Here is a 17,158-nt window from a genome sequence, read left to right as displayed (position 1 = left end):
ATTAGGGATAAATAGATTTACGCGATTACGACTAGATGTTGAAGTTACAAGTATGTGATTACTAAAATGTGGCAGCACCATATTTATGTGATTCGTGTGACCACAACTTTAAGCGACACAGGGTTTGATCCCCCTATTCCAACGCCGCCAGAAACTAAATTGAGTAAATTCCATTCAAATAACCAACAATTTTAGAGGGTCTGTTGGGATTGAACCGCGAGTGCTTAGAGATAAATGAATGCCAAAGGAATTCTTAGGGCGGGGTATGGGGCCAAGTAACACTTAATGATAGAAGGGCTTAGATTATCATCCCACAGGCTCCCGCATTTGGGCTTGAATCACCGATGTTTTGGACTTGATCGACAAAGTTTGACAGCGTGATCGACTATTGTGATGTGATGGACTTCGTTTTGATGCAAGGTGGATTCCAAAGATAAAAAAATATCTACAGATTTTACGTGTTTATTGTATTTTTAAATCTTTTTCATTGGGGCGTCAATTTTATTTATTGAAAATCCTTTGAAAATTTCTTCAATTAAAACACAAATAATAAAGGGAAACTACGTGTATTTTTTATTTTATTTTTTGCTTGAGGGGTACGAATTTCATTCATACAAAATCAAAAATTAAAAAAAGGAAAGAAATAAAGAAAAAAAAGGTAAAGCTGGTGACTGTAATCTACCTGAAAGAACTTTTTCACCCAAGCCAAAGCAGAAGTCAGAACCAGAGCCAGTTAACCGCGGTAAAAAATGCACTACAGCTTACGTAAATATCACCAACTATTATCACAGGTCTCAATTTCTCGGTCTCGTCACACGGTAGCAGTCCTTCGCAAAACAAAGCCACAGCTGCCGCTGAGGCAACACAATCCACGCCGCCTCCCCCCCCTTCTTCTTTCTTAACTCTCTCTTTTCTCCTTTGCAGGTAACTTTAACCCATTCTCATTCTCCGTTTTCATTTCGCCGTAGTTTCCACTTCCGGCTTTGATTTACTCGGACCACAGCTCATCGTCTAGGGTTTCGCACGGATTTCTCATAGATCTCGTTCTTCTGTTATTCTATTTCCGCTCTTGTCTGTACGTTTAATGTATCCGTTGCTTTTGGTGATTATTGCGTGAATCTACAGTGTATGGTGGTTGTTGTCATTTTGGGGTTTAGCATGCTGATGGGTTTAGTGTTTGACTCTGATTGTATGCTTAATTGCTGATTGTTTCCTGATCCAGATATCGGAGCCATATAAGACTTCCTCTAAAGTTGAAGAAAGAAATGTATAAGAAATTTAAACGACAAAAGGAAATTTGTCTCTCTTTTTATATTGTTATTATTTTGGTTAATTCCCCTTGAATGTAGTTGTTGAGGATTGAATTTGTTTGAATATTGTTATTCCCTTAGAAAATATAGGAAATATGCCTTAGATATTACAGTCCTTGATATGTTTTTCCTGCTGTTTCAATCCAGCAAAAGAAACCAAGTCATTTGCCTGAACTGCTGCCTCCTTCCCCACCCTGATCTGCGTCTATTCGTTTATTACATGAATTGTGATTAAGTTGTGCATAGCAAAAGTGCAACTTCATCTGGGACAAATGTGGACCAAATGAATTGATCAAGATGCTGAAAATGTATAACTTTTGATTTATTGTGTTAGTAAAGATGGTCATTGTTCATAAAGTTGCAATTGAAGTTTGTCATCACGCGATGGGTATTCGGCTAACCCCTTGCTTCTTTGTGCATATCTGGTTGTACTGCAGCCAGAAACTTGGTTGGGTAGTGATAATTGGACGTTCTTATGCTTTTCCAGAGAGCAGTCTGGTGGCGTTTCTAATTTCATGTAAAATGATGCTTCTCTGAAAATTTTTTCCCCTTAAATGTGATGATTTCTTCCAGTGGATGTTCAGGCCATTGTGTAAAGTAATTTTGACGTGGTCCAATAGATAAATGAGATACCTGTACATTATGGACATAAATTATGATTTCTTCCCCCAGTAATATATTGTTTCTCACAGCAGTAACATGTCATTTAAATTTTTGCAAAATGTGTTGAGTTGTATTATACGCTTTGCCAAGTATGTTGTTGCATCATTCAAATTGTCGAAAATGTATTTGCATTTATATCATTACTTTTTGGAACAGATCTTACTTTCATTTACTTGGATATAGATGAGATGTTTAACATTTATGTACTTATTTGTGCCTGTTGGCTAGGATTTAATTTTGGACTAGATGGCAGCAAGATTGAAGCAATTGCAGTCCAAGGCAAGCCAAGCTACACAATTTGTGTCCAAGCACGGTTGTGCTTACTACAAGCAGTTGGTGGAAGAGAACAAGCAGTACATTCAGCAACCACCTACTGTGGAGAAGTGCAATGAGTTGTCCAAGCAACTGTTCTACACTCGTCTTGCCAGGTTTATACCGTTGGTGACTTGATGCTTAAAGTATTTATTCTACCTGTTTTGCTTTTGTTGGATTGCCACCTTAACTACTATGTGTTAAATGGGGGAAAACCATTTTCTTCTGACTTTACTGCTTAGAAATTGACTTTTTACCTTGTCACAAGTTAATTCTGGTGATGGTTTGATGTGGCAGTAAATGAAGTTACTGGTTTTATTGAAATTAACTCTTCTAACGGAGAGAGAACTCAGTCTCCTATTGAAATTAACTCTTCTAATGGAGAGAGAATTCAGTCCCCCATTTTTAACTTATTACATTTTCAGTCCCCTGGTTTTAACTTGCTGATTAACGTTTATCTAGATCACTGTTATTGCAAAGAATTAATACCATGTTATGCATGACTTTGCATAGTATGTGAATGATTTCTGTGAAACTGTCTGTGTCTAGTGCTTGATTTTCTGGAGTCTTCTGATCACTAAAAGGGCAATTCATAAAGTTTAAGGTTTGAATAAATTGCAACTTTGAATTTAGTATAGCTCTGGATGATGGAAAGTTACAACTTGACATTGGATTACAATTACAGCATTTTATATGTTAGATTTACGTGTACTGCATATCTGAGTAACATAAATCATTTATTCTTTAGTGTCACTTGCGGAGCTGTGAGGCTTTTGCCATGTTAAATAGCTTGGTGGAGGATGAAGAATGGAGGCTTTTGCATGGTTTTCTAATTGGAATTGACCACCCTGAAAGGATGTATGAAAATATTTTGCCGGGTTGAAAATGCCTTTGGGGTTCTGGGGATTTATGGAATTGTTTTTCGGAATGAATGCCCTTGATTGATTTGGTTGGCTACAACTCTTTTTTATTTGCTCTAGAAGTGATGCTTTTGATTAATTTGATGGGTGCCTCTACTATCTGAATGTTGTAAGTTTCCTTGCAGAAGAAAGATGACCAGGTCTAATGACAATAATCAACACGTCAGTTAGTTGCTTTATTTTCTTTTTCAGTCTATTGGTCCTATTTTAAGATGGAAAGAATAGAGTGTTATTGGTTGTTTGAAATCATATTGCAGTTAAGTATCAGTTTGGGAACTAGTTTGCAAACTTCCCGATTTCTATACAGTTCTAATCATGGCTTTTATGTGATTCTAGGGGCTTAAGTATAGGTTTCAATTTAATCAGTTGTTTCTTTCACACGAATGTATATTGATTGTAATGATGAGAGCCAGATGATTTGCTTCTTTAATTGCATGCTATTATTGAAGTTTTACTTCTTGTTAAATATGCTGAATAGCTGCACTAAAATCATTACTTCTTACAGTATCCCTAGTCGCTATGAATCTTTCTGGAAGGAAGTTGATTACGTCAAGCATTTGTGGAAGAACAGGCACGAGTTGAAGGTTGAGGATGCTGGCATCGCTGCTTTGTTTGGCATTGAATGCTTTGCGTGGTTTTGTGCTGGTGAGATTGTGGGAAGGGGTTTTACATTCACTGGCTACTATGTTTGAAAACCAGCAGAGGGGTATAACATTAATCCAGGAAGCTGACTCTATGAGCCCTTTGTCATAATTAAGTTTGAATTGAGCCACCATCGTTTTACATGCAAGATTTTTGTTTCCTGCAAAAAGTTTTGAAGCTGAGAAATCAGTGGTCAAATTTATTGCCTCAATAATCTGTGAATTTGATATTTTAGTTCCTTCTCCAGTTTGAATGGATAGAGTAGTGAAATTTGTAATAGAGTTTTTGGTTGGAAGGTACTCCTACTCGTGATCGTGATGGATGTTGTTTTGACCAAAACTAATGCTGCTCAGTTATCAATTAGGCATGCACGGTGCCAAGGTCATGTGATTTGCGCAATGTCTGGCAAATATGCACATATTTTTGCTAACATGATTATCTCAAAATTCTTTAATTGACTTTGGGCAGGGGATGCAATATTTCGTCAGAATATGCGACATTTCAGTGTAATGGGATTTACATGTTGGAATGAAGTTTCCATGTCCTTGTGGATACTTTTTTCCAGGCTGCCCAGCCAATTCTAACTGACCTTCACTTTCATCCCGCTAAATTATGACTATGATAATGGGGATGCTTAAACCTTTGGTCAGTTTTGGGACTCTCAGGGTTCGGGGTCTATTACCCTTAATGGTGATCACCTGTGGAGACTGGAGAGTTCACCACGCTTTCGGATAGAGGTGAATTGCGGGGTATCAATATAATGCTTTTGTTTGAAATTGCCGTGGAGATGGCTTTGATAAGAATAAATGCTAAATAAGAGAGACGCTGAGGTAGCAGTAGGCAAATCCACTGATCGAAGCATTTGAAAAGTAGTTTATGCCAGATCAAAGTATTTTGGTAATTTTGCCATGTGGATATAATTCTTAGAGATTATACCAGAAACGTAAAATAGAATTTCCCATAAATATATTAACGATTCTAACTAGTAACTAATGTGCGTTCCAAACACAAAAAGCAGGGGACGTGAAGGTCACGGGCATTGGTTGATACTGCAAATTTCCCCCTATTAAATCTGTTATGATATTTTTATTTTTTCCTCTTGAGGCTCACGATTTGTTATTATTATTTTTATTAAATTTTCTTGTCCCATGAGGTGAGGGGGGCATGTGTTAATTAGAGGTCAACTACCATGCCTACAAGTTGAATCCACAAAGACAAAAATAGACATCCGCTGTAACCAATCAGCCAATCAGGAAAGCCCGCTACGTCCACATTCCGAATCTTCTGGAGGCCATTATGGTCATCGACGCTGTTCTTTTGTTCGAAGAAAACAAGTACTCAGAAAACAAATCGCAAGGCACGAAAACGAGGGGAGAGAGATTGAAAGAATCACTTGGGGGGAAAGCAGAAGGAGGAGGCAGATGACAGAGAGAGGAATGCAACGGGGCAGCAGTAGTGTTTCGTTTCGGACTCGTGGCCCTGCTGCATTGGTTCTTATAACCATCATCTCTCTCCTCTTCTTCAATGTCATCGCTGAGACCTCCAACAATTCTCAGGTATAGATTCACATAGTTCACAATTTTAGTGCCTTTAGATAAAGCTTTTAATGTTTGAAATGGTCGAGTATTAAATTCTCTTCTTTTTTCCGTTCCTTTTTTTTTTTTTGGTGTTTTGGATGTGGTTGGTAGGTTGGATGCAGCAAAACCTGCGTTGCAGAGAACTGCAACTGTAAATATACCTCTATCTCTTTTTCTTTTTCTTTTTAATTTATTTTGTAGTTGCGTTTTCTAAACTTATTATGCGTTCTATTGAGATTTGTACTTTTTTTAAATAAAAAAAAAAATTGGGAACAGCAATTGGGATTAGATACGGGAAGTATTGTGGAGTAGGGTGGAGTGGGTGTCCAGGAGAGAAACCTTGTGATGATCTGGATGCTTGTTGCAAGATTCATGATGAATGTGTCGAGAAAAAAGGTATTTTCCTTTATGCCTATAAAACTCAACGGGTAGCTCTAAATGCAAAATAGTATCAATTTGCTTTGTCTCATTTCGGATGAGGGTAGCTTTGCTTATTACTTTTGGTCAAGGCACTTAACCACAGGCATCTGGTTCGTTGATCATCAATTAGTCTTTCTTTTTTTTTTTTGTCAACAAACGAATTAGTCTTTCATTTCGCCGAAGGTCTGCACTTATGCTATTGGTTCCATGCAATGTAACACTATGAGGCATTAACTGATCGCCCCAAATGAGCAGGTGAACTTGCACTCTGTATACGAACATTGGGTTGCAGGGTTATAAAACAGCATTTTCCATTTTTCAGGCGACCATTAAAATGGCTCAACTTGATACAGATTTAATTCTTTTTTGGTTTCTTAGACAATTTTCCCTTTTTGTCCTATAGTCCACTCAAAGGATTAGGTTTGCATTTGGGTGCAAAGTGCTAAATAACTCATGCTGCATTGTTTCCAATGTTTCCTAACTACTTGTACCCTCCTCAAGCTACTGCACTTATTCTTCAAGTTACAATACCTCTCTGGCAATGATTTGGACCTACATGAGAATTGTCAGACTACTCCTAAAGAGTAACTATAGAAATTGCCTGGAACTGTGGCTTTTCCAGTACTCTTGGGATTTCTTATATTGAGGTCCATTTTCTTGCTTGGCCCTTCTTATATAGTTATATGTAGGAGCCCTTGGTGGAGGGGTTTTTATCTGCTAGCTTTGACTGCCAAAGATAATCAAACAATCATAGTAACTTCAGATAGAATTAAGATTAGTGTTAACCCAGCTAACGTTGTCAGATTGTTTATTTGGTACATGCTCTTTTAGGGAGATTACCTTAATCTCATGTTTTGACCTCTTTTTGGGAATAAACTTAAGATCAATTGCACTCCTTTAGCCTTGGGCCACTAGAGAAGACATCGCATTCACTTGTATTAGTGAAAGAGCACTAGAGGTTGTTATGATTTTAAGTGATCCTGCACAAATCGTGGCTGTTGCCTATGTAAATTTGGGGTACTTTTGTGTGCATGGCTGTATTCTTGTTATACATATTTGGTTTGTGGCCTTAACTTAGTACTTATTCTGGAATTCAGATACCAACATTGGGAATTAACTTGGCCACTTATAAACTAGAGTTGTTCCTCTGTTTGAGTTGTACATCTTTAGTAGCTTAACTTTTAGTAACTTTTACCGTGCTTTGCTAGTTAGGTATAGCATATAACAATTGGTGTCACTGTCCTTCACCTTGTATCTCCATAGAAAATTTTACCTCTTTGTTGCTAATATTTTCCTTTAAGAAAAGCAATTTGATGTTGGAAAATACTTCAATGGCTTGTTAATATGGAAATTTCTTCTTTCTCATTGTGCAAATTGTAGAGTGGTTGAGCAAGAAGGAGACAGAATAAGCTCGTGTACTACTTTAACGAAATACTAGCCTGATAACTTACTCTTTATGTTTTAATCTAATGCTAGGGTGAAATTTAAAGGAAATTGGTATGGGCTTTAGAATTTTGTATGATTTTTAGATGAATCTGTGGATGAGGATTGAATTCTAGTTGATTTGTCATTTCAGAGATACATATTTATTGTGTTCCTTTTTCATTAGCATTTTTGCTAGTTCGTGAGAAAGCATCTCAATGAAAAAATGATGCATTGTCTGCTAAAGCTTGAGCAATTTATACATCTGTTGTTGTGGGACAGTAAGAATTTCCTTGTACCCTATTCACAAAGTGTTTCTAAAAAAAAACTATAGAAGTGATTATTATACCTATTTTGCTCAAACGCTAACTTGATAAGGGAGTTTGCAGGTCTAACTGACGTTAAATGCCATGAGAAGTTCAAGAAGTGCATTAAGAAAGTACAGAAATCTGGGAAGGTCGGTTTTTCTAGAGACTGCCCATATGATACAGCTGTCCCTACAATGGTGCAGGGTATGGACTTAGCAATCATGTTTAGTCAGTTTGGCAACTCAAAGGTCGAGCTGTAATTGGCTGCATAACGCAAAGTCGTACAGGTATTCTTTCCAATCAACAAAAATTTGATTCACGGGAAAAGGAATTTTGGACAGAGTTACTGATGTTTTAGAGGTAAAAAACAATAATATAATTCTACGATAATATGTTCTGTCTGGTAGTGTGTTTAGGTAGATCTCTTTAGCAGGTTTCCTATGAGACAATCTCGCCCAGTGGAAGGTCCATTTTGCTTTCTCCTGGTGCAATAGGACATTCATTTGAAAGGGGATGGCTTCAAACTGAAATTATTGTACTGAATTTGTGATCCGATGACAGAAAACTGCGATTCCTCGTATGGAAGTTTCGTGTATCTACAATTTTTTCTTTTTGGGACCGGGGGGGAGGGGGGTTGTTGTTAATGTGGAGGGCTGAAAACCCGCTACAATACAGCATACCTAGGCGTTGTAACACCCAAAATGTCCTTCCCTAACACACAGTCCTCAGGTTTTGTGGTGGCTCTTCCGAAAAAATTCGCCCCCCAGTTGCAGTGTCAAGCTCATCTTGGCCAACGTGTCTGCACTGCACATTGGTTCCCCTCTCTCTATATGTCTGTGAACTCCCTTGTCTTTCTCACTAATCAAATCACAAAATTTAAGACTTTGAAACTTGTGTTAATGATTGTTACATGTCTATGTACTTTTTTTTTTCTTTTTAGGGTTTTCTTTTTTGGCTGCTACAGCCGGCGTCATAATAAGGATTTGACCGTGTTCCAGATAGGCTGCCAGAAGAACCTGTTCTTGATTGAAATGTCTTTTGATAGGCTATGATCTCCTCTCTCTACTTTTGGTTAAGAGGAACAGTTTCTAGAAACCAATTGACAAGCAGATGAGGCCCTGTCACATTTGGTTGGTGACTTCAAGGCTGTAACTTACAAGTCTGTGGTGGCTTTACCCAGAAATGATGGGGACGATAATGCAAAAAAAAAAAAAAAAAAAAAAGAGAATATAATTAATGTAGATGGTAAGTGTACCAAGAAACGAATTGACTTGCAAAAAGAATATAAAAGGACTTGAGTTAATGTAGATGTACTACTCTGTTTCTTTTTTCTTTAAATATTACTGTGAGTTGAATCAAAATTGTTGTAATAATTTAGGATTTAGGCTGTATCTCCGACGAAGTTTCGTAAACGACATTAAAGTCTTGACGCTCTTTTCACTTTGCATGATAAGGAATAAACTTTTAGTTTATTGTCCACTGCGTTCACACGCAACGGCGCCAACGCAGTAACATGACAAAGATAGCTAAAAGAAAATTATGCAAAATGACCATGATAAGGTTTAGGAATTAGGTCTCAGGAGGAAGGAAGATGACGTCCACGAGGAATTTGACAACTTTGACGCAGACGCGTGCATGTTCCGTCCACGAGAATATTAAGAGGTTGTGTTACAAAAGTACTAAGGCAGCAAAGATTTACCGAGTAAAGGAATGAGAGGAAAAAAAATACTTAAAAGATAAAAAGTAGTACGTGCCAATTTTTTCTTTTTTACCTTATCAAAGTACAATTAATTCTCGTGTAATAAATGATCGTAAAACTTAGATTGTTTTTATTATTAATATTTATGATTAATTTTGTATACACTGATGATGATGCATATATTATTAACTTTAGATGAATGATAACATATAAAATTAAAATTTATTTTTTACATATATATATATATCATGAATCCAACGATAATAATATTATATAACCGTTCAATCTGCAAGAGTTGTTTCACCATTTGAGAATATACTAGTAGTAAAAACACGAAGAAAAGAGCAACATTTTGAATGCTTGAATTGCTTTGCAATTTCCAAAAGAATAAAAGAAAGCTGATGGAACATGGCTCAAGGGTAGACACATGGGAAGCAACTGTACAACGAGCAAATGCTAAATACAATCAAATTTCCATTTATTCATTGACAATTAACCCCATTACTAGTGTATTTTATTGTCTACTAGCAAATCCTCCACTGATTTTATTCACATTATATATGCCAAACAACTGCAGTGCACATTTCCTTCAAAAAAAAAAAAAAAAAGGCTGAAATTAGAGTAGTGTGTCCTGACAAATCAAGGAAACAACATTACAACACGGTTACCGCAACTATAGTTCGATGACATGTGGAGAAGCGGATGGCAATTTTTTGGTCAGACAAGGAGTACCAAGTCAAAATCTCGTTAAAAGACAAGCACTTCCTTCCTAATCCCAAGTCGGAACAGCCCATCACTTTTCATTTTTAACCCCTTTTTTTGGCTGTGGTTTTTCATTCCTGCGTCTTGAGGAAGAAGTCCACAACTCTTCCTTTCTCTGGCTTCTCCTCTGTAAAGCGAATCCCAATTGATTTCTCAAAAATCGAACATAAAAAAAAAGGATTTTCATCCTTCGTCGAATTTCTTCCTCCCTAAGTTCCCTTCCGTAATTTTAATCCCCAAGAAACCCTTTCAGTGATTGAATTCTCCGCCATCATCAATCCTACAGTAATTTCAGATCAAAATCAATCAATATTCGAGCTCTAATGCTTTGATTCCTTACTATATTACTCGGAAGAAGAATGAAGAAATCAAAATTTCTCCATAATCCAAAAGACATGCTCTCCAAGAGCTTTAATCCTGCAAAATGGTGACTCTCTCTCTTCTTTGGCAATTCAATTATGCTTTTTTTTCTCTCTCTTATGTAATTCGGTGTGTGGTTATATTAAATGATGCAGCAAGACAGCGCTGAAGTTAGCTGCTTCGAGAATGAAGCTAATGAAGAATAAGAAGGAAGTACAAGTGAAGCAGATGAAGAGGGAATTGGCGGGGTTGCTTGAGTCCGGTCAGGACCAGACCGCCAGGATTCGGGTATTACTTTTTTTGTCATCTCTTTCTAACTGTTTTGGTAAATTTGTTTTTATGTTCTTCTACAGACTAATATAACTGCTTGATTTTCTTGTCTATGTTTCTCCGCAAAATTGTATTGTCTAACAAGCGTGCTATTAAATGATCTAGAGATCAAACATCTATTTTGCTATCGGATAATTGAGTTTTTTTTTTTATCACTTGGTTTGTTAAAAACTTGAATCGTATAAATTAAATTTGATCTCTATATGTCATGAAGAAGTAGCAATTACCTTGGCAATTTTTTAAAAGGATTGATAAAACTTAACGAGGGGATACTGTTGTAGATTGATTGGGTGACGTTTCTGTTTGTCTGTCTGTTTATTTGGAGGGCTTTTAGATATTTTTCTGAGAGCTTTATTAGTGCCAGTTCTAAATACTTAGAATACATCAGTAGTTGATCAACAGATCAGTAGCATAATATATTTAAGAGCGGAAAAAGGATCAAAACGGGGAGCCTTCTGGTTAAGCTAACTTTTCAAATGATTCCACTTATATGTCGATGTTCTATGGGCTCTATTTAGCAAAACATCCTTTTCCCTAAAACATCTGGCTGCCCTTGCCAGCTTATTCCCTCTGTTTCAATGAAGTGGATGTTCGTAATAACTTACTTTTTCATCTGGTAATGTGCTTTGATGCTTTGATGCTAAGACTCGTTTATACTAAGCCCTGGTCGCTTTTAGTGGAGTAGGACAAAGTACTGCAGTAATTGTTTTTGTAGTTGTCATTTTGTTTTTCTTTGGACTTTCGTTTGAGAATATATCTTCCTCCCTTCATAGTATTTATTACAGTATTCGTTTGCTAGCCAAACCATAGTTGTTTTTTTTTTGTGATGGACGAGATGTTTTTGACTTTCTTTCATCCTGCACAATTTCAGGTTGAGCATGTAATCAGGGAAGAGAAGATGATGGCAGCATATGACCTTATTGGCATATATTGCGAACTCATTGTCGCGCGCTTGCCGATGATTGAGTCTCAGAAGTATGGATAATGATGTCGTTTGGGATGACTTTTCATCTCTACTTGCCAATTCTGCAGTTTGATTCTACTCTCAATTCTGTTGTTGGTTTCTTAGTTTTATGCTTTAACCACTTGTCTTCTACTTGAAGTTAGAGGTTTCTTAAGTAGTATTATGCCTACAACAGTGGTTATTTGAAGGATTTGTGGATTGTAAGAATGGACAAAATCCATGCCCAGCCAGATCTGCATTTGTTAGGTGTCTATATGAATAAATTTTTAGTTGATATGCACATGTTGACACTTTTCTTGATGTTCAAGTCATATGAAGATGCCTGGCATAAAAGCGTATTCACTACATGGTTTAACTGTCTGGAGACAGATGAAAATGCCTAAATGGGAATTACTGTCTTAATGATGTTATCTTGCTCAAAATATGTGCTGTTTCTTTGTATGGCACTTCATTGGCCCTTTTCTCACAGACATGCACTTTGTGTAGATATTGTCAAGTTAATCTAAACTTTAGTTAGGGTTCAAGATTCATACTGTTCTTTGGTTCTTTCACAGGAACTGCCCCATTGACCTGAAGGAAGCAGTTACAAGCATCATATTTGCATCACCACGATGTGGAGATATACCTGAACTTTTAGATGCAAGAAAGCATTTTACTGCAAAATATGGAAAAGACTTTGTAACTCCAGCCATAGAGTTACGCCCTAATTGTGGTGTAAGCAGATTGGTATGTTATACATCTATAAAGCTCAAACAGTTACTTGTATGTAAATTGAAATATTAGATTCAACAAAATGCACTTTATGGTAGTCAAAGGTCTACATCTATGATCGTCACCTTGTGCTGCTCTTTTCTCAGTTGGTTGAGAAATTATCTGCAAATGCTCCTGATGGGCAAACCAAAATTAAAGCTCTGAGAGCAATAGCGGAGGAACATAATATCAAATGGGATCCAGAATCATTTGGACAGAGCGATGCATTGCCTTCTGATGACTTGCTGGTATAACAAAATTGCTTGAATGTTATAATCTCTTTAGTGGAGCACAGTCATAACTTCAAAGTTGAATATACATGAGAACTTTTTGAGTGTAATTACTGAATTATTCTATATAATGATCAGAATGGACCAAGCACCTTTGAGAAGTTCAGTGCAGTACATGCTGAAGCTCGTCCTCATGTAACTCCTGATATTCAAGCTCCACCTAGTCATCACATGATGGATAATCAACCTGTAAATTTCCCTGAACAGAACTTGAGATCTCAAGAAACCCAGAAACTTGCTTCTAGAGACAATACTCTCAGCAGCAACAGAGTATCTTCTGTTCCACAGGGTCAAATGAGGCCTTCAGGTATGTTACAATCTTCAGAAAATAAATGGTGTTATAATTTTTGGTGTGTAAATTTTACTTTTTCTCATAGATTTCTGTCCATCAGGAGATGGAGCAGACATGGGAGAAGTCAGTCTTTCATTTCAGAAGGAGAGGAATTCTTATTCCACTAGGCAAAGTTGGGAGATGGAATTCAAAGATGCTACCTCTGCAGCACAGGCAGCTGCTGAATCTGCTGAACGGGCAAGTATGGCTGCTAGAGCTGCTGCAGAACTTTCAAGCCTTGGCAGGGGTGCAACTCAACCACAATATCCCTCAGAAGTGCGTAGCTCTGCTGGTGATGCTCGTAGAGATGAGAGAACTGCAAAACATGGGAGCTCAAAATACAAAAGTGATAACCTTCCTAGAGATCCAGCTAACAGCTCCTTTTCCAATAGACAACCTAGGTTTCAAAACAGACCAATGGATGGGATTGAACATGATAACGGGAGATTCTCTGGGAACTCCTACGGTGATGGTCATGATTATGGAAAAATATATGCACATTCTGCTTCCTCAAGATCAACAGCTTCATATAAGATTGATACTGCTGCTCATAGTGTTCAAATGCCACCAGATGGTAATCATCATAGAAGCTTATCAAATGAGGAGGAAAACAAAGTTCAAAGCAGTATGCAAAAACAATCTGGTAAATCTCAGATTGAAGGTATGAATCACTCGCAAGAGGGTTTTAGTTCTGAGAACCTAGATTATTCTCGAGAAGGTAGGATTAATAAACAATCCAGTGTCCTCTCTTCCAGTTCCCATTCCAGCGTCTCTAGCAGTGATGAAAAATACTCAATTTCTGGCCACAACATGTTTGACTATGATGCTGGTAAGGAATTTTCTGTTGATATTGATCAAGAGAAAAATGCTAGAGATACTGTACAACCCAGCTATCATGCTAGTGCAGCTCCTGTAGTTTTTGATGATTCTGGTTCAGACACTGAAGATTTTGTGTTTGATAAGGGTTTCCGGATTGATGAGGAATCAAATTATCAGTTTGCACCACTGGGTAGGAACTCACCTCCTCGTCTTTCTAATAGTAAGGGGAATGAAAGCCTTGAATCTAAAACAACCAAATCACTGGAAAGCTCTATATCAGAATTTTCCACCAAAAAGCACTCCTTCCCCGAGTCTTCTGAAAGCTTAGAAGCACCTGTGGATGGCTCACAAGCAGATAATTTTGGTCCTGCGACCTTTGATGATTCAGATGGTGCAAATTCCGAGAGCGAGATTGATATGCTTCATTCTGTTCACCATGCGACAGTGGATTATGGTGATCTTTTGACTGAAAAAAGTAGCAGTCTTGGGTTTTCAGACATTGAAAGGCATAGGAGTGACTACTACAGAACAGAAACTGCTGTTGACTCCTCACAAAAATTTGGTTTTGGTGATTCACCTACCAGTCAATCTTCTTTCAGACTTGGAAAGTCTCATCGAGAGTCCATTAATGCTGGCAGCAAGTACGATAATGTAAAGCTTCATGATTCAGATGGTGCAAATTCTGAGAATGAGATTGATATGCTTTATTCTGGTCACCATGGGACAGTGTATTCTCAAGATCTTTCAACGGAACGAAATAAAAGTCCTAGGTTTTCAAATGCTGAAAAACATAGGAATGACAGTTACAGAGCAGAAACTGTAGTTGAGTCGTCGCAAAAATTTGGCTTTGGCGATTCACCTGCCAGCCAAATATCTACAGGACTTGGAGAGTCTCGCCAAGAGCCCACTGTTGTCGGCAGCAAGTCTAGCTTTTACAATTCAGTGGATGGGGTGGGAAACCTCGGTGCCTCGGGATCAAAGAGTTCGTTGGTTCATGAAGTTGAGGACAATGTAGGGGTATCACATTCACATGGAAGGCAGATGGATGATGAAAGTTCAGATGGTAGCATGGGGTTGAGCTTAAAGAAGTTGACGGGTGGCCTTCGGCAGAAGGGTTATATGCGCCCTCCTTATACAAGGAGTCAAGTGGATGATACTTCATCCTCGGCTGGAAGAGTTTCTGAAGCCAATCCAAACATGATTCCACAGCCTGCTGCTTATATTACTACTGAAAGCTTGGCTAATAAAGGAAAGAATGAAGGTGTGGGTAGTGGTAGAAGCTCAAGATTGTCAAATTACCATTCTGATTCAGAGAGTGACAGTTCCGTAGAGGAACTTAGGAAACAGCCAGCAAGTCGCAGACAAGACCCAAATATTCAACATCCAGGGAACAAAGATAGAAAGCAGTCAAGCTTGAGAAGTTCAGTAACATATTTTGATTCGGATAGTAGTGACTCGGAGGATGATTCTGCTCAAGTTTTCACTGGCAGAAGTCATTTGGGAAGTGGAATTTCTAGGAGGACAAAAGCTTCTCCATCGAGTTCTACCTTAGTTTCTAACTTAAAGGGTGGGTCAAACTCTAGGATGCAAGTAAATCCTGATTCTTCTGTGGAAAGAAATCCAAAAAGACATTATTATGGTGTCGAAACTCCTCAAGAATCTAGGACCCGGACTAGGAACTCAGACCAGCAGGCAGATTCCCAGCAGCCTAGCTCAGCAAAAGTAGTATCTAATCCAAGTTTTATGTCTAGTATTCCATTGCCAGAGGAAAACAAAAGCTCATCTAGAGTAGAACAGCTCCCCAGCTCAGAACAAAAGGTAGATACATCCCGATCACGGACTAGGCACTCAGATCAGCCAGGAAATTCTGAGCAGCCTAGCTCAGCGAAAGTAGCATCTAACCCAAGTTTGGTGTCTAAGGTATCATTGCCCGAGGAAAAGCGAAAGTCATCTGGCTTAGAACAACCAAAGAGCTCAGAGCGGAAGTTAGAAACATCTGATAGCACTGAAAATCAGAAGACAGCAAGTGGGAGTGCATTTAGTAGAGAGGATAGCTTGAAGAAAGCTAGTCATGTTCATCCAAAGCTCCCAGATTATGACACGCTAGCTGCCAAATTTCAGGCTCTTCGGACGAATCGTCAGTGAAATTTTTTTTTTCTCGTATGCTTTGATTCTTTGATACATTGCAATAAGGGGATCTGGCTCTTTAGAGGCGACTGGAGCTTGTTGTCTAAAGAGAATTCTGAGAAGGAAAGGATGTTACAGTATATAAAGTTCGCATAGTGGAAAAGTACGTTGGTTCATACATCTCAAAGGATATAGTGTTGATTGCTGTATAAAAGATGCCTCAATTTGTTTTGTACATGAGTTTTGGTTTTTACAAAAGATACCTCAAGTGAGCAAAATAATCTTTGGTTGGCCTTAGCTGTATGATTTTTTTAATCTTGTATCTGCTGCTCTTGAAATAACAACTCGTTGAATCCTGATAATTTAGATGCTGCTCTGTGCTGACGATCAGGAGCCCTTTCGCGAATCTAAAACCGATCGCTGCTCTTTGCCTAATTAGTTGGTACGACACCAGAGACAGGCTAACTAGAGCTCGTGGTATGTTGTTATTGTGTGGGATTTGAGATCTTTTCCTAATGCTTAATACCATAAAAGCAAAAAGGGGAATAAAGGAAACATCTTTTTCGTTGAAATTTGAAGCATACTGATAATTTGTTCTCTCACCGTATGGACATCCTCCATCCCACAACAAAAGAGAATTAAGAGTGTTTGGCTCTGTGGATTTCTCATGGTAATGGTATAGATTGAAATATTGCGAGAAATATAGTGAAATACTAACAAATTTGGTTTTCAAACTGATATTTTGTGGGAGATCAGGCAGCAAAACTGTGTTTTTATCAAGAAAAATGAAAGAAATTTATACATAATGCGTTATCAACAGAGGGAGTTGAGGGCATAGTTGAATCAGAATTTCATAAAACTAACTAGGAGACGAGCAAACAACTTGGCAAAGTTGGAGTGCCAATGCTAAATCCAATAATTGTTGTTGGAGTAGTTTCGGTGGGATCTCTTCAACACAGATTTGTCCAGACAAGTGACTATTTGAGAAAAAAAAAAATTTTTTTGATTGCATCGTTTTTTTTTAATCAACTTCCTGATTTTTCAAGTCCCAACTATCCTTTTATCTTTCTTACCTTACGTTACAAGCATTGATACGGTATTAGTTGATCACCTTTTCATTTTTTCAACTGCATTTTAGTTGAGTAAAGTGAT

At 37.8% G+C, this 17,158-nt stretch overlaps 3 protein-coding genes across 7 annotated transcripts; all 3 read left to right on the top strand.

Annotated features, from left to right (window-relative positions):
• Positions 1–769: 769 nt before the first annotated feature.
• On the top strand, positions 770–4,246 carry LOC113696290 (uncharacterized). 2 transcript variants are annotated; one of them, XM_027215725.2, is made up of 3 exons: positions 770–924; positions 2,202–2,401; positions 3,711–4,246. In XM_027215725.2, exons 2-3 carry the CDS (start codon positions 2,220–2,222, stop codon positions 3,895–3,897), a joined length of 369 nt encoding a protein of 122 aa, XP_027071526.1. In that variant the 5' UTR covers positions 770–924; positions 2,202–2,219; the 3' UTR covers positions 3,898–4,246. The 2 variants fall into 2 exon arrangements, with proteins under 2 accessions (XP_027071526.1, XP_027071527.1); XM_027215726.2 differs by having other exon boundaries at positions 819–1,075.
• Positions 4,247–5,147: 901 nt separating this feature from the next.
• Positions 5,148–8,154, top strand: LOC113695225 (probable phospholipase A2 homolog 1). Of its 2 annotated transcripts, XM_072054978.1 has the most exons (5): positions 5,148–5,403; positions 5,536–5,575; positions 5,701–5,820; positions 7,656–7,861; positions 8,008–8,154. In XM_072054978.1, the coding sequence occupies exons 1-4, from the start codon at positions 5,269–5,271 to the stop codon at positions 7,832–7,834; spliced, it is 474 nt and encodes a 157-aa protein (XP_071911079.1). In that variant the 5' UTR covers positions 5,148–5,268; the 3' UTR covers positions 7,835–7,861; positions 8,008–8,154. The 2 variants fall into 2 exon arrangements, with proteins under 2 accessions (XP_071911079.1, XP_027070044.1); XM_027214243.2 differs by having other exon boundaries at positions 5,174–5,403; positions 7,656–8,154.
• A 1,816-nt stretch (positions 8,155–9,970) lies between these two features.
• On the top strand, positions 9,971–16,303 carry LOC113695447 (uncharacterized). 3 transcript variants are annotated; one of them, XM_027214543.2, is made up of 7 exons: positions 9,971–10,462; positions 10,551–10,683; positions 11,597–11,700; positions 12,244–12,415; positions 12,547–12,687; positions 12,808–13,036; positions 13,122–16,303. In XM_027214543.2, the coding sequence occupies exons 1-7, from the start codon at positions 10,395–10,397 to the stop codon at positions 16,022–16,024; spliced, it is 3,750 nt and encodes a 1,249-aa protein (XP_027070344.1). In that variant the 5' UTR covers positions 9,971–10,394; the 3' UTR covers positions 16,025–16,303. The 3 variants fall into 3 exon arrangements, with proteins under 3 accessions (XP_027070344.1, XP_071911076.1, XP_071911077.1); XM_072054975.1 differs by having other exon boundaries at positions 9,990–10,462; positions 13,107–16,303; XM_072054976.1 differs by lacking the exon at positions 9,971–10,462 and having other exon boundaries at positions 10,638–10,683; positions 11,597–11,756; positions 13,107–16,303.
• Positions 16,304–17,158: the final 855 nt, after the last annotated feature.

The sequence above is a fragment of the Coffea arabica genome, chromosome 6e (assembly GCF_036785885.1).
Source record: "Coffea arabica cultivar ET-39 chromosome 6e, Coffea Arabica ET-39 HiFi, whole genome shotgun sequence".
In the NCBI taxonomy this organism is placed as follows: Eukaryota; Viridiplantae; Streptophyta; class Magnoliopsida; order Gentianales; family Rubiaceae; genus Coffea; species Coffea arabica.
This window is presented reverse-complemented; position numbering and strand designations above follow the sequence as displayed.

Coding starts and splice junctions, on each gene's coding strand:
- LOC113696290 (XM_027215725.2), top strand. CDS start 2,220: ATGGCAGCAAGATTGAAGCAATTGCAGTCCAAGGCAAGCCAAGCTACA. Junction 2,402..3,710: donor TTCTACACTCGTCTTGCCAG/GTTTATACCGTT, acceptor TACTTCTTACAG/TATCCCTAGTCGCTATGAAT.
- LOC113695447 (XM_072054975.1), top strand. CDS start 10,395: ATGAAGAAATCAAAATTTCTCCATAATCCAAAAGACATGCTCTCCAAG. Junction 11,701..12,243: donor CCGATGATTGAGTCTCAGAA/GTATGGATAATG, acceptor GTTCTTTCACAG/GAACTGCCCCATTGACCTGA. Junction 12,688..12,807: donor TGCCTTCTGATGACTTGCTG/GTATAACAAAAT, acceptor TATAATGATCAG/AATGGACCAAGCACCTTTGA.
- LOC113695225 (XM_072054978.1), top strand. CDS start 5,269: ATGACAGAGAGAGGAATGCAACGGGGCAGCAGTAGTGTTTCGTTTCGG. Junction 5,576..5,700: donor CGTTGCAGAGAACTGCAACT/GTAAATATACCT, acceptor AATTGGGAACAG/CAATTGGGATTAGATACGGG. Junction 5,821..7,655: donor TGAATGTGTCGAGAAAAAAG/GTATTTTCCTTT, acceptor GGGAGTTTGCAG/GTCTAACTGACGTTAAATGC.